At 38.4% G+C, this 15,464-nt stretch overlaps 1 protein-coding gene across 2 annotated transcripts in view; it reads right to left on the bottom strand.

The window, feature by feature from the left end:
- Positions 1–4,500: 4,500 nt before the first annotated feature.
- PREP (prolyl endopeptidase) overlaps positions 4,501–15,464 on the bottom strand; it is an 86,648-nt gene continuing 75,684 nt past the window's right edge. For both annotated transcript variants that reach the window (XM_053973144.1, XM_053973145.1), the window contains exons 13-15: positions 12,847–12,978; positions 8,435–8,591; positions 4,501–7,647 (exon numbers count right to left, since the gene is read on the bottom strand). In XM_053973144.1, the coding sequence (XP_053829119.1) occupies positions 7,353–7,647; positions 8,435–8,591; positions 12,847–12,978 (584 nt within the window). In that variant the 3' untranslated portion in view covers positions 4,501–7,352. The remainder of the gene's footprint in view (positions 7,648–8,434; positions 8,592–12,846; positions 12,979–15,464) is intronic.

Raw genomic sequence — 15,464 nt, 5'->3', positions numbered from 1 at the left:
CTCCCCAGCCTTCCTTGCCTTGGCTGCTCTTGCTGGTCCAAGGGGTCTCCTGCTTATGGCATCTCCCTTATCCATAGGTCTGTGTGGGTCCTGGATTGGCAAGCCAGGAAGACCAGCTCCATGCTTCTCTTGCAGGGAGGAAAACCCCTGGGAAGCTGGCTTCTAAGCTAAACTGGTATTTTCATCAAAATCTGTGCTGGAGATAAAGATGACATGTTCTCCCAAAAGGTTTGTGCAGCCTTCGAGGGCTTGACAGAAGAATAATTAGCTTCCCTAGATGTCTGCTGTCATCCTGAACAGTGGAGAAAATGCACAAATGAGATGAGCAGGCTAAAAAACTTGGAAAAAACCAGCTTTGATTGCAGATGTTTCAAGGAAGAGAAAGGTAGCCTCTGTAATTTGGCAGCATTCAGGTCCTCTACTGAGGCAGGGCCTCTGGTGGTCCTGGAGACCTCAAATTCCAAATTTATTTCCCGAGTTCCTATGTAAACTCATTTTTCTCCACAGACAAGACCCAGATCACAGGATCAAGCATCCAGAATCACTTGGGTTGGAAAAGACCTCTAACCTTTGACCTTGTCAGCTACACCATAGCATTGAGTCCAGCTATTTCTTGAACACCTCCAGGGATAGTGACTCCAACACTCCCCTGGGCAGGCCATTCCAATGCTTAACAACCCTTTCTGTGGAGAAATTATTTCCCATGTCCAATTTGAAACTCCCCTGGCACAGACTGAGGTAACAACCTCTGAATTTTACCATGGCAGCCAAGCAAAAATGATTAACACCAGACTTCTTTTTTGAACTTTAATTCAGGAGAGGCATCTCCCACTAATCGGATCCTAACAGGGAACAAGTATCAAAAATAATGAAAGCAATCCAAAATCTCCAATGAAACGTTCTTAATAACTGTCTAACTCATTAGTAGGAAGCAATGTTGTAAATTTGGTACACCTCCCCCTCATTTGACTTCCTCTGGCAATCAGAGTGGCCCTGGAAGGCTCCACCAGGCAGGAAGAATGGGCAGCAGGCCCATGGCAGCAATCTATTTAATGACTGGGTTGTGGTGCGAGTGACTGTCATCTGTGAGAGGAGGATATTTTCCAGTTTGTCCTTGGCAGCCGAAGCTTTGCTGAAGGATAACCACATTGCAGAGACAGGGAATTTCAAGAGCTGCTTTTGCTTTTAGGCATTTTGAGTGATGTGTACTCTTATGAAGTTCAGATTTGGATCTGTACTTCCTTGAAGCTCAAGGAGGGCTGAGCATCTCTAATTAGGAAAAGTAATCCCTTTAATTTCAAATAACAGCGGGAGGCTTGTTTACATACATCAACCATAGAGGTTTCTCAAGACCTTCAATTTACAGGCAGTGCTCATCTACAGTTATTTTACTGTTATGTGAACTTTTTCTAGTTCAGTGTGGAAAAAAGCAGCTTTGGGCTGACCTAATTATAGCCTTTCACAGGTAGGAAGCCTACAGGAAAGATGGAGAGATACTTTTTACAAGGGCATGTAGTGACAGGACAAAGGGGAATGGCTTCAAACCAAAAGAGGGTAGGTTTAGATTAGATATTAGGAATAAACTCTTCAGTCTCACAAGGTGGTGAGGCACGGGAACAGGTCATGCAGAGAAGCTCTGAATGCCTCATTCTTTAAGTGTTCAAGACAGTGTTGGATGGGATCCTGAGCACCCTGGTCTAGTGGAAGGTGGCCCTGCCCAGAGCAGGGTGGTTGGAACTAGATTATCTTTAAAGTCCCTTCCAATCAAAACCATTCTATGATTCTACATGTGTCTACTCAGTGACACAAAATGAAAGGTTTTCATTCAGGAGCTGAAGCTTGGGTCCCCTGTCAATGGTCTTACATCTACAGCTTTACAGCCCTTATGATGAAAACATGGTTTTAATGCTGAGAAGCTTTAAACTAAACAAAAAAGCAGTTTCAGCGGCAGAATGTTAATTATGGACACTAAATATATGAAGTATTTAACGGCTTGGCCCAGCTTCTGAAAGAAATATCTGCACACACCTACATGACAAAGCTTGTTCTATTACAGCAGAGCTTCCTCTGCAACAGCAGTACTACCAGAAAACAACATAGTTTGTTGTTTTGAAATGACACTGTTTCATTTGAAATAATCAGAAGACAATAAGTATTGTTTATCTGCTTCTGTTACTGTTCCAAAGGAAACTGAAGAGTGCAATGCCCAAGCCCTTTATTCAGTTTCTTCCTCAGGAAGGAAACAACAGTCCAAGTCACAGCATTTTGTCACTTGGTGCCACAATGACACGCTCTTGTTGCACACCAGAAATGGTCTAAAAGAATAAATCAGCATGGATAACAGTTTTTCACCAGCTAAGCACTCCCCAAACTTCGAAAAATTTGCCTAAACTGGTGTAAAACTAACTAATGAATAAGCTCCTCTGTTATTTAGTATGTTCATGGCTGTTCAGTAACTGCTAGGTGGCAGGTTTTTTTTTTTTTTTTTCTGCTGCTCTTGTCTTCTGACACTTTCAATGTCCCACAGCAGAATATATTTGATGGCATCACTGAAATGCAATGTGTCTTCAGGTTCATCTGTTCTGCTGAGGAGATGTCAGAGGTTAAATACAGCTCTTCACGGAGAAAGAAAAGCACCATAAAAATCATGGTGCTAGGAACTAAATTAAATCACCTCCTGTTAGTTCAGGTGCTACTGCTGAACTTCTCCTTTTCTGATTATTTCCCCACTACTTTAAGAGTAAGGCTAAGATAAAAATTACAGATAATATTTTGGGCCTAGTAATGCCCTGTATAGGTTATAGAGAAGTATCAAAATTACTGCTTAGTTAGCACTAACAGATACCTACCTAGGACACATTTTGCTTATAACAGCATGTCCCCCACCTTAGGGGCTTCAAGAATAGTAGCTCTTTCCTTTTTGCACACAAAAGGCCTGGGAGGCATTGAAAGTAGTGCACAAACACAAGTAACAGTTTTCAGAGCAGCATGTGGCCAGCTGGTAATGTCACCTTTGCAGGGATGTCATCCATCCACTGACTCCAGCTGCCATACTGCATCAACTGTGGGAGCTGGAAATGTTTAGTGAAGTCACCACACACTGACTCTTGCTATTCAGACTTTCAGCATTAAACTTCCACTGCAATGGGTAAGGGCATGAGCACCAAGTTTGTTCCTTGCCTGTCTTACTCCTGGTAACAAGGCAGAGGGATGTCTTCAGAAAAGAGATTCTCACTAATACATTATTGCTTAGCTTTGGTTTTAAATGTTGAATTTTCAGTTATTCTTATGAAAAATTAGAAGAAACAAATTAGAAGAAAATTAGATTAGAAAGTCAAATCACAGCCCTTCTAGTCCAGAATTTCAGTAAATTTCTGTGCCAGTACCTAGTCCAGCTTCCCCTGAAGGACTCCGTCACAAGGATTGCTCTCCCATGAATACAATGAGGATATGAGCTTATTCAGAATTTTCTATTCATGGATAAAGTTATCTTGAGGACACACTATAGTTATCTTCAGGGACATGAGAATTGGAAGGCTACCCTACATCACTCTTCTGCAAGAGTAAGCTAAAAAAAGCCTGAGCAGTTTTTTTTGGTGTTTTTTTTTTTGGTTTTTTTTTTTTTTTCTTTTCTCTCCTGGCATGCCATATCTGAAGGCAGAAGTAATTAACACAAGGAAAAATGAACAAAGTTGCCAAACCTGGCTGTTCAAATCAATAGGACCTATCCATAATCTGAGAGATCTGGACAAAGAGACAATTACACAACAAAAGTGGTCTACTAAAGATTTTCGAAGTAGAAGAGCTTGGCAGAAAATTGTGTGATTATTTATTAGTCTGGCTTCCAAGTCCCTCTCTTGGCCTTCTCCCTAAATCCTACTCAGCTTGGAAAACCCCTTTCACAGGAGAGACTGTCAGGAAGTCTATAAGCAGATCTTTAGGCAATCCTGAGGGGCAACCTCAGGCTAAAAATAAATAAATGACCTGGCAACATTAATCTTTGAATGCTGCTGCTTGCCATACTGAATCCAGAAGTACTGCTGCTCATGTTTCTGCCTTCCTACAGACAGATGGCAAACTAGAGCCAAGTCAAGAAAATCCTGGTCCAGAAGCTCTAGGTGCCAGGTACAGGTATCTATCTCCAAAATCTGTCTTGAGCACCCTTTATTCTTACATACCCACAGGCTAGCTGTTCTCTTCCATCTCTAGGCTATAGAGTGCAGCTCCCAGCTGAAATCAGCACATACATACACACATATCTATCTATCTATCTATCTATCTATCTATCTATCTATCTATCTATCTATCTTTTTTGCAGCTACCAAAATGTAAATTAACTCCAATGCAAAGGAATTCAAATCTCTCTCTCTGTAAAGAATATCAGCTTTTAAAAATACTTCTGACCTTTTTCACATAAATCAAATCTAATGCAAATGTACATTCATGGGAGGAAAGACAACGAAGTTATCTTTACATGAGTTGTGAAGACTATTAGGAGAATTATATAAAAAGTTCATTTATTTCCAAATAAACCCATATTTTTCTTCATGTAACATAAGCCTCTTCCAGGGCTTTTTTGGGGGGTTGGATCTTGCTGCAAAACATCAGTATTTATTTTTCTAAGGTGGTTTTGAAAATGCAAGGTATCTGGGAGGTTACCTTGCCCAGCTTGTGAATTTTGCTTCACATACTGGAAACAGACACCATAAAACACAATAGTATCTTCATAAAATAGCGTTTCCACTATAGAGAAAATAACCTTGAAACTAGACTAACAGAAATTTCATTATGTTTTATACAGCAGGAATGGTTTGGCTCCAGGTCTATTTAATCAAAACCCTGAAGGCTGAAATCCCACTATATTACAAGAGCATTACTCGCTTAGACTTAATTACAGATTCCACTTGGAATATGACCCTGTCTGCCTCAAAAGCAGCAACTCAGATAACAGGACAGCTTTGCAACATCATTTTTTTTGGCACCTGAATCCTGAACTTGGCACAGCTGATTAAGATCAAATAAATGTTGACATGATGACCCTGTTACAGAAACACAATGCCTTTCCAATACTTACCCCAGCATGCCACAATAGATACTCTGGAACATTTACTTTGTGTGTGGTGTCTCCAGCAAGTAGCTCCACTTTCAGTACTACTGATTGCCACTCAGAGAAATGTTTGTTTCCAAAGTCCCCAGATTATGGGTCTTAATCTGTCATGACACTGAGTCATTCAGGGAACTCAGCTTCGACAGAAGGCTTCAGGAGGAAAAAGAGTTACTTTTAACCTGTGCCAGAACTTTTGTGCTTGAGCAACTGGAGAACAAGGAAAAGCATTTTTAGGAACAGACCTAGAGGTGACTGAGCTGGCAGTACTCAGGCATTTGCAATTCAATGCACCAACATAGTTCAGCTCTATTTCTTGAATGTCTGAGGACGATGTTTCCACACACCCTATCCTGCAAAGCTCTGTGTCAGAGGTGAGCTGGGTACTGCCCTCTTGACAGAAACTGTAAGTTCAATAGAAGGCTACATGCCACAACTATGAATATTTCAAACGGAGATGGCACAGCTTTATATGCTTTGTTTCTGTCACGTGGGAAAGCTGTTGAAAATTTCTAGATGAGCAAAGAAAGCAGTTCATATACCTCTGGGAAAAGGGGCTGAATCTGCGGAATCTGTACCCCATTTTCATAGCCTGAAAGAAAAAAAAAATCAACCCTCCCTCAACTCTCTATTCTGATTGTTTAACTTAATGATGTGATCAGAGTGCAGAAGTTTACAGAGTATCTTGTAAAGAACTCTAATGCCTGTGGATCCTAAATAAACCCCTGATCACATACAAGTTTTAGGTGTGGTATTTCATATGAAAGCAGAAATAATTTTTTATTTCCTCCTAAAGTCAAATTAGCCCTACATAATAAGCATGATCATTCCTGGACTCCAGAGAGAATCAAAAGAAGTCCAGATCATGAGGGAAACACAGAGTGACTCTGGTACAAATTTATTTTTATTTTTGCCGCTCTTTAGAGCATCTCCCTCTCTTTTAAATATCGCTCCCTCCTCTTCCTGCACCAAGACATTGTTTGTTTAGAGATAAAACTCCTGAGCCCAGAGTTAAAATACAGTCCTTAGGGTCTAAGTATGAATGCAATGACAAGCATGATTCTGTAAGATTACATCAGTTCATCCAAAAATGAGAAACACTGAAGTCTTCTGGAGGGGCAACGAGACTAATAATAGTTGATAGAATACTTTTTTCCCCTGCAAAATCAAACTGTAATTCCTGCAGTGCATCAGAGATTAAACAGCAGGCAAACACTCACATCTACTTTACAGCCCTACAGCCTAGATGGGAAAAATGGCAGTTCAAATAATGTGCCTGTGTCAAATCATAGGGGAGTCTGACTATGAACTCTTGCTGTTTTGCAGCCAAAACTAGGTTATATATACATGTTCAGATTTTGACTTGTTAGAGAATGTCCTGTGAGAAGCATCAGAAAAAACCTGAACCTGAATAATCTGGACAAAGCTGTGCCTTTGGGTTGGGGTGGGTTTTTTTATTCTGTTTTGTGTTGTATCTTGTTCATTTATTTAAATCAGTGCCTGGTCTACTCTTCAGAAACAGTCAAAGAAATAATTTCACATGGGTTGTTGGAGAATATCTGTGTAGCTTGACTGAGATTACAGTGAGAATCTAAGATTTCATCAAGTTTTTCAGCCTCCAGTCTTCTGTGCGGAAATAAATGGCAGAAGAGAACACTGGTGACATTTTGAAGTCTCTTTGGAAAGAAAGAACAATTTAGCAAAATCATTATTATAGACTGTAATGCATTTATGAACAGAATGTAATATAAGCTTTTTAATAATATTTGACATAACTGGATTACTGTCTCTTCAGTTTTTCGTGGTTATCACTGAACACTTTCAGTTTACATTCTTAAATAAATTACTGTGTAAATAAAATATGCTCAGAGATCTTGTATGTGAACAGTACTTACATTTAATTACAAACGATCTGGATATGTTTATAGGTGAAATACATTAAAATTGTTTACAGGAAATAAGCTCAAATAGCACTAATTTTGAAATCTACATTTTCACAACAGTACTGAGAGTAGCTCAGCTATTTTTTTGAACATGCTTTTCAAAATGGAGTTTGGAATGCAGTAGAAAAAAAATCAAAGAAATGCCAAAAGAGGGAAGCACAGAAGATCAAAACTCCATAACAGGTTGGATCAATAAAATATTAAACTGCAGTTCTTAAATGTAAGTACTACACCAAGTAGTAGTGTGGCTGTTCTTAAATGTTAAAGCCCTTGTTTTCTAAAGGAGACAGTAATAAGCATTTTTCCTATTCAATCCACTCAAGATTTAGACATCGTGCTACAAAAGCGAACATATCTGACACTTCTTCTATAACTTTAGCAGTTGGCTTTCCTGCTCCATGCCCAGCCTTGGTGTCAACATGGATGAGAAGTGGATTGGTTTGTTTACTGCTTCGGCCCACAATGTACTGCAGGGTAGCGATGAACTTCAGAGAATGCAGAGGGACCACACGGTCATCGTGGTCTGCTGTGAGAAGTAGTGTGGAGGGATACTGGATGCCATCTTCTTCTGGTAGTTTGACATTGTGAAGTGGAGAGTACCTGAGAAAAACACACAAATGTTTCCATATCTTCTTCCTCAAGACCCAACAAGAAGGTCCTTTCCTACTGAAACCATCACAGTGGCATTTGTTAGCACTCAGAATAGAACAGTTCTCAGTTACGTTAATCAGAATTGTGCTAATGGCAACTGACACACGGTAGTGGCCACAGATCTCTGGCTCTGAAATGTGAAGCAAGTACATTTCTTTATTTTCAAGAGAGATGTATGTGTACATCTCATAGGAATGTCCAAAATATCAGGAGAAGCCAGCAGGGGAAGTGCAGCAAAATCTGTCAAGTCCATAGAAGGATCCATCCTGCTGGCAACAGGGAAATTGAGACTCTCAACAGAAGCTGAGAAATTAATTAAGATCTTACTACGGTCTAGTGCCATTCAATTCCTACAAATAAATCCAACCCACATTGTATAATACAATTCACAATGGTGACTGTCTCTCCCTCATGGTAAAATGCAATTTATGTAGTGGTCCACTTGAGAATATTCTGTTGTAATAGCCTAAAAGAGTCATTATTCAGAAAGAAAACCTTATGAACTGTTAAAAGCTGCTAGGAGAACAAGGTCTTTGAAAACAGAACCACTTGATTTAACAGGGCTTTGAAGACAGTCTTTGATTCAAAACTGACTTGTAAGGAAATGCTGAAGTCCCCAAATTCAGTGTGGGAAAGGATGAAGTAATCACTAGAATAGATATTGATCATGACAACCAGAAACTGTTGAGCAGACTACGCGTTTTAACGACCACAGAAAGTATTTAGAGGCACTTACTTGCGCAGCCATTCAAACTGCTCCTTACAGTCGGAGCAACCATAGTCAGTGGTCCAAGCGTGGCCAATGGTGTACTTGTGGAATTTGAGCATGTCCATCACTCCCACTTGGGCAATAGCACAACCAAACAGGTCAGGGCGCTGATTAGCACAGGCAGCTTCAGCAGGAAAACAATTCCATTAGTATTCAAATCTCAAAGAATTTAGTTCAACAGTAAAAGCTTCACTACCAACTTGTACTGGGAGTAGGCTGTCAGTGAAAATGAAGTCAAATAGACTTTCAAGCAAAACTGTAAGCAAATACACAAATGGATAAAAACCGTAACTCTGAAAAAATGGCATGTTCAAAAGAACTTAAGAGCCATTTCTGTGCTCTTCAGACACCAAACGTCATTCTATGAAAACTGCCTTTCAAACCACCAAATTGGGACTGAAGGAGAAATGAACTTTTAAAGCATGTGCGATTTTGAACTACTGCACTGAAGGTACCTAAACCATTCACTGTTTAAACTTTTAATACTAGTCTCAAGAAAGAAAAGGGCATTAAGGATCAAAAGCCCTCCATTTACTGATGAAAATTGTCTTCCATAATTACTATGTAAACTCATAAGAAAAGAATTTTGATAAAAGCAGACTGTTACAAAACAGTGGAATAACTTTAAATTAACGAAGTGAATTGCTGCTGTATTTTCTTGTTTTATGTTTTTTATCTTCCTACCATTGGAAGGGACAATTTCTTTAAGAATAATGCTTGCCATTATATATTTTAAAAACAACTGCAGTAGGCCCATCAAGCTCAGTGTTCAATGTATAAGAGTGGCAACTGGGAGATCTCTCCTGTAAATTATTATCTGATGAACTACTTATTTCAGTTTTCTCCTAGTTGGAGTAATCTTCAGCCATCCTATTAAAAAGCCATCAAAACACATATCCTCTGTAAATACAACTTTTTTCTCTCTTACTGTTTATTCATCCACTGTTCATCATATCTTGTAAGTAAGTTCTTCAATTCCAATTACTGTTTCTTGATTTAAACCTTTTCCCTGATTTTACAAATTCCCCTGCCTTTTTTGAATTTTAAGAAATAAGAGCACTGAAATTATCACATAACTATTACAACAGATCCCAGAATCTCCCTTAATTAATTCAGAACTATTCACTGTGCATCCCCATGTAGGTATAATCTCTCCCAAATTCTTATCTCCTCATTTTTGTCCATTGTGAAAACGGATTGATTATCGCCACTCTTTGCCTCCTGCTAACCATGACATTGCCATGATGTGACTTTGCTTCCAGCTCAGCAAGGACTTTCTTTCACAGCTTTTGAAAATCCAAGAACAGCTCCTCACCTAGATCAGTGTTACAAGCCCCATATGAAGCCTGACTCCTTCAGATAGCTCTAACACATTTGAAAGCTGCAACTTCAGCCTGCAGAATTCTTTCTTTTATGTCAGCTATTATTTATTGGTTTCAACTAGCTTGCCCATTAGATAAGTCAGATTTACTCAGCTGCAGCTTGTGGATCACCATGAACCATTTAAAACTTGGCATTACACTTGCCCCCTTCTGTTCCTCAGACATTCAGGCTTAGTAGCCTGCGATTTCAAATCAGAGTTCACTTAGGATCCTGCATGTGCACCATCTGGTCCTAGCAACACGCTACTTTTCATTAGATTGATTCATTCTGAAACCTTTCCTGCTGATGCTTCAACTGGAGCTCCCCAGAATATTCCCCATGAAGACAGACTGGTGCAGGGAACCCCCAACCCTCTCCTCAGGAGGGAACATCAATACAAACAGACCATTTAGTTGTTCTGATTTGCAATTAATTTTCTTTAATGCTCCTTTTACATCTCACTAACCTGCAAGCCCCACAGATCATCTGGCCAGCTTCCTGCCTCTGACGTGCACAGAAAAATGTCATTGCTAATCTTAATATTGGAAGCAATTTTCTCATCATTCTCCTGTGGTCTGTCTGTCCCTGCCAAGAGTTCACATTATACCCTATTTTCTTGATTTAAACATGATTTTTACTTTCTGAAAAATGAAATTTTACTTCTGGTCATCTCTGATATGCAACTATGCTAACTCTTCCTTATTTATGAGTCATTTCCATAAGGTACATATTAAAGAGATGCTATGTAAAAGATCTCTAGGTTTTAACAAAAGATCAGATCCCTCCTCTTCAAGCTATCTTCTTTTATGAACATAAACGGTATTGTGGTAGGAACAAAAGTCAAAACAACTAATATAACATTTTGTTTTAATATTCTTTATTTCAGAGTGTCTCTTGAAGCACTGTCTGTTGCTCAGGATTTTGGAAGAAATTGCTCCTTACTAGTTCCTTAAGTAGTTACTTCAGTGAGAAATCACCTACGGAGACACTCATCCATGCACAATGCACCTTTTCAATTAGCCATAATAATTATCTGCATTAATAAAGTGTAATCTGGAACAACAATTTATTTGTGAATTTTATGCCCCTACACATAACTTTGAGCTTTATAATTCAGTACAAAAGTAAGCCTTCACAATGTCAGACCTGGTTTTGTCTAGGCAAACATGAGAGGTCAAGCACTGCATTTGCACAGAGGTTTTCAGCTCACAGCTGTGCTGCTCTGCTCAGCTTGGGGATCACACTGCAGGACAAGGAAGTCTTGTTTTGCAGTTGAATGAGGCAAGATGAGCTCAGGGCTCTGCAGTCCTCAGAGTCACCTCCTGCTAGTCTGACTGAAAGGAAGCAGTATTTTGGAAGAGTGACAATACTCTTCTTTGTCAGCTTTTTCTTCAGTAAATAAGAACAAAGAAAATCTCGCAGTTGGTCCTTGAACCTACAGGATGAGTTATGATCTCTAATGTTGCATCAGCAACTATTGCAAAATTTACTTTTGCTTTGATAAAAAAGACCTTATAAGAATTTCCTGAATTCACCTAATTCTACTCAGTCAAGGAAAATCCCTATCTGGTTCATCAAGAGCATGGAAATCCTGCTTGACTGTAATCTACCAGTAAATTCAAGGGAAGGATTCTAACAAGATTTTTTAGAGCAGGGAGGTCTAGATTCCTACCACCTGTCTCCTACCAGAATGATGTACTTCCTGCAGTTGTCACTTGCTTCCCTTTATTGACTCAAGGAGCCCAGCTGAACAGTTCAGCCAGTAACCCAGGGGGTTTTCTTACTGAAGCTGGGTAGGATGAATCTCATCCTGACTGAAGCTGAAGTCCCCATAACGATAAAGAAGTATTTTCAGAAGAAATGTAAAATATTCAAAGTTTCATTGCATTTCCAACTATTTCCAACATAAAACTGACTTGTACAATGCTTGCATTCCAAATGGAGTACAAACCCTTTAATCCTTTATCATATTCACCCATTTCTATTTTAAATGGAGAAACACCTTCTGCCACTTGTTATTGAGAAGAATATAAGCAAAACCCAAAATAGAGCTTTACAAGTACTTGTTACTTCATCTTTAAAACAATTGCTTTTTAAAAATAATAATGCAGGTCTAAGATGGCTTAGACCAAAGATCTGTATAATTCCAAATCCTTTTTCTCATGCTGGATGCCAATTCACTGAAAAGTAGAATAAAATCAATAGAGTCAGTACAGAGCAGCAAATAAATGCAAAAAGAAGAGTAAGCAGAGTGGGCCTAGGAAAACTGCTTGTTTTCTATCATTCAGTGGTTTATGAACTTGTGGTGCCCTTTTTACCTCCTTTTCACAGAAGTAGCTCAAATCTATCATACTGTCTGTCACCTTTCATGCTGCTTAAAAAAGGCAAACAGAACCTGATACTATTACTTTGTGTCTCCTTTTCCTTTCAAAATTGTACAAAAATCACCTTCTTTTTTCTTCTGTTACTTTCAGATGCCTTCAGATAGGGATCTTATCAGAAATATATTTTGTAACTCTTAGACTGCTCAGAATGAGATCTTCCTGTGACAAGACTTCTGTTTAAGAGGAGGCTATTAATTTCCTTGAATTTAAGAATACAGCAGTGAATTTTAAGTGAACATGATGCATTTGTAACAGACCACACACAGTTTCCCAGTGCTACATGAATTAATAGTTCAGTGCTAACTTTGTAATGGTTAACCTGAAAAAAGAAAGATAAACCCCCCCCCCTCCATGTTTTTTAAACCATTCTTACTTTTTGTGTGATTCTACCACAGGGTTAGCTCTTACCACACAAGACTGTGTGGTTTTTAACAGTTAGTCTTTACCAGAGACTGCAGAATTCCAATGTTCTATGCAAATAGCAAATGAAGTCCTACTGTACATATTTAACACCTGGTACACATTAATGCACTGACATACTGGCAACTTTTGACAGGCAGATCTCATCAATTTTTGTCTGGTTACTTTAATAAGCCCAGCACCAAATCTGGGAAATAGACAAGCAGTTCTTACCAACTAAGAGGCCCCCATTTGAGCCTCCATTAATAGTCAGCTTCTTTGGGGATGTGTAGCCTTCCTTGATGAGGTATTTGGCAGCACACTGAAAGTCATCAAAGCAATTTTGTTTGTTGGCCAAGATACCACCTAGCACGGAAACAAAATAAATCAATTGATACCATAAAAATCCTTTTGATACCATCTCTTCAGAACAATATGTGTCCAAAAATACCTGGGAACAATTCCAGTTTCATGAATATTTTAATAATTGATGCAGCTCAGAAAAACAGCAAAAATGAAAGATTCTGTCTTTCAGAGAGGCTATAAGATGGTTCTGTCAATAACTCTGATGCTTTCAGAAACTCTGAATAATACATACCTATACTGTGGAGTAAGTGCCAGGTAATGTTCCTAACCAGTGAAAGGAAAGCTAAATGCTTTGCACAGCAAAATATATACAAAATGACCACATACAACACACTTGAGGGTTGAGCTAATGGGACTTTAAATCCTTAAACTCAGTGACAGTTTCTTAAGGCAATAAAGATTCAACTTATAAAATAGGCTATGTAAAATAAGCACTTCTAATTTCCTGGATATATAATATGTGGCTGGTAATTTACTCTTTTTTTTTATGAGTTGTTTTCAAACCAGATGATATAAAGCTATGGTCAAAAAGGGACTTCACAGTTGCATCTTGCTTTGAAATTTTATTAATTAACTTTCAATATGAAAATGCTTAAGATACTGCCATCATGTTGAATGAAATTCCAAAAGTCATCAGATGTATAAGGGAACAAATAATGACAGAAAATGTTGGTTCTGAAGACATTATTAATAAGATCTCCACGTCTGAAAAAAAAAATTGCAGAGTGGGATAGGGAAGGAAAAGGATGGTTTTTCCCTACAATCTTTCAATTATTTTAATAGAAGAGTCTCAGCTTCGAGAACTCATAGTTGTTCAAATCTTGGTTGTTTGGCAAGAGACTGAAACTAGATCCTCAAATGTTATCATACCTAAAGACCATGGTAATCTCAGGCAATTAAATGCTAGTAAGAAATGGGAACTAGGAAGAAAATCCTTGCATTCCTGTAGCAAAGGCAGTGGCCCAGCCAGGCAAACAGGGCTTATAGGATGCAGAAATGAAGTCCAGTTTCTTCTACTTTCTTTAAAAGCTGAATGTTTATTCCAAGCTGATTACCTAAGGTCCCCCCTATGATCCAGGAACCTCCAGGACAATTACTTTTACCCTAAATTAAGTGAGACGAGCTACAGTCTGGAGGTGTCTCTTTATCTCCATTCTCCATCAAGTGATCCTAGACAACCAGTTTACAATGGTTGCTTTGCTTCTATGTCACAGATGTTTAGCAAGATAAGTCTGACATTTAGTCATAAAGAGCTTGTAGAACTGAAACCAGTACATTTGTAATTTTTTGTATTTTTTTTTTTAACAAATACACATCATTCTTGTATTAACAAGACTGTTGAAGAGAGACATACTGGGATGACAAAAAAGTCTTCAAGCAGGTGGCAATAAGGGAGAAATAAATCTTACTCCTTGTTCAAAACACCAGGCTGGTATAAGGTCAGAATCCTATTTAAAATTAAACCTAAGGGAAAAAACTTTTGTAATTGCTTCTGGAATTAAAAAGGAACAGATATATATTTTATTTCAAACTGCAATAAAAGACTTGGGTCAAAATCAAGCAGGAAAGAGGTGGATCAAAGAAGCATTATCATATTAAGATAAATTTTATTAAAATCTACTGCAAATCAATCTGCAAATTAAAATTAATGAAGAATATTTCATCTTTAGCAATAATATCCTGTATCTGCAAGCAAATACAGCTTCTATTTATGAAACTATTATGTAATTAACTCAATTTTGAGGAAATGACCCAGACAAGTTACCATAGATGAAATACTAAAATCAAGATGCAATGATCTGGAAATACCATTTTGTCTGATAAAAAGATATTATGGATTACTGCCATGGCAAATTGCTAGATCATAAGCACCACTGTTTTGGTACATTTGCCTTGCTGACAACATTCCCAGCAACTTATGCATCAGATTCTTGGAATATGAGTAGAGGGTCATGATTAAATAAGGATAGGTATGTTCCTGAGATAAGAAGGACTTTTTCAAGCTTTTTCCCCTGGTGGAGGAATGTGGACAGTTGTCAACAATAAGGCAAGTAGACAAAGACAATGAAATGATTAAGACAAGAACTTGATGGGAAAACCATGGACAGAAATACATCAAAAGTGTTAAGAAAAGGGGAAAAGAGATTGACAGAGCTTTTCAGTGTTTGACTGAGTTTCCCTGTGGCATGACAGTCAGCTTAAAAAAAAAACTAGAAAGTCAAATGGTTGCCTACAAGTTGGATACCCCAAGAGTTTGGAGGGGATGATGTGAATGCACTTCTGGAGCTGACAGTTTTCATATGAACTTCAATCACAGAATCACAGAACCATTTAGGTTGGGAAAGACCTTTAAGATTATCAAGTTCAGCTGTTAACTCAGCACTGTCATGTCCCTAAGACACATCTATGTGTCTTTTAAATACCTCCAGAGATGGTGACTCAACCACTTCCATGGGCAGCCTGTTCCAGTGCTTGAAAATCCTTTT

Source organism: Vidua macroura, chromosome 3 (assembly GCF_024509145.1).
Source record: "Vidua macroura isolate BioBank_ID:100142 chromosome 3, ASM2450914v1, whole genome shotgun sequence".
In the NCBI taxonomy this organism is placed as follows: domain Eukaryota; kingdom Metazoa; phylum Chordata; class Aves; order Passeriformes; family Viduidae; genus Vidua; species Vidua macroura.
Note: the sequence above shows the minus strand (reverse complement) of the source record. Positions and strands in the feature narration are given on the sequence as shown.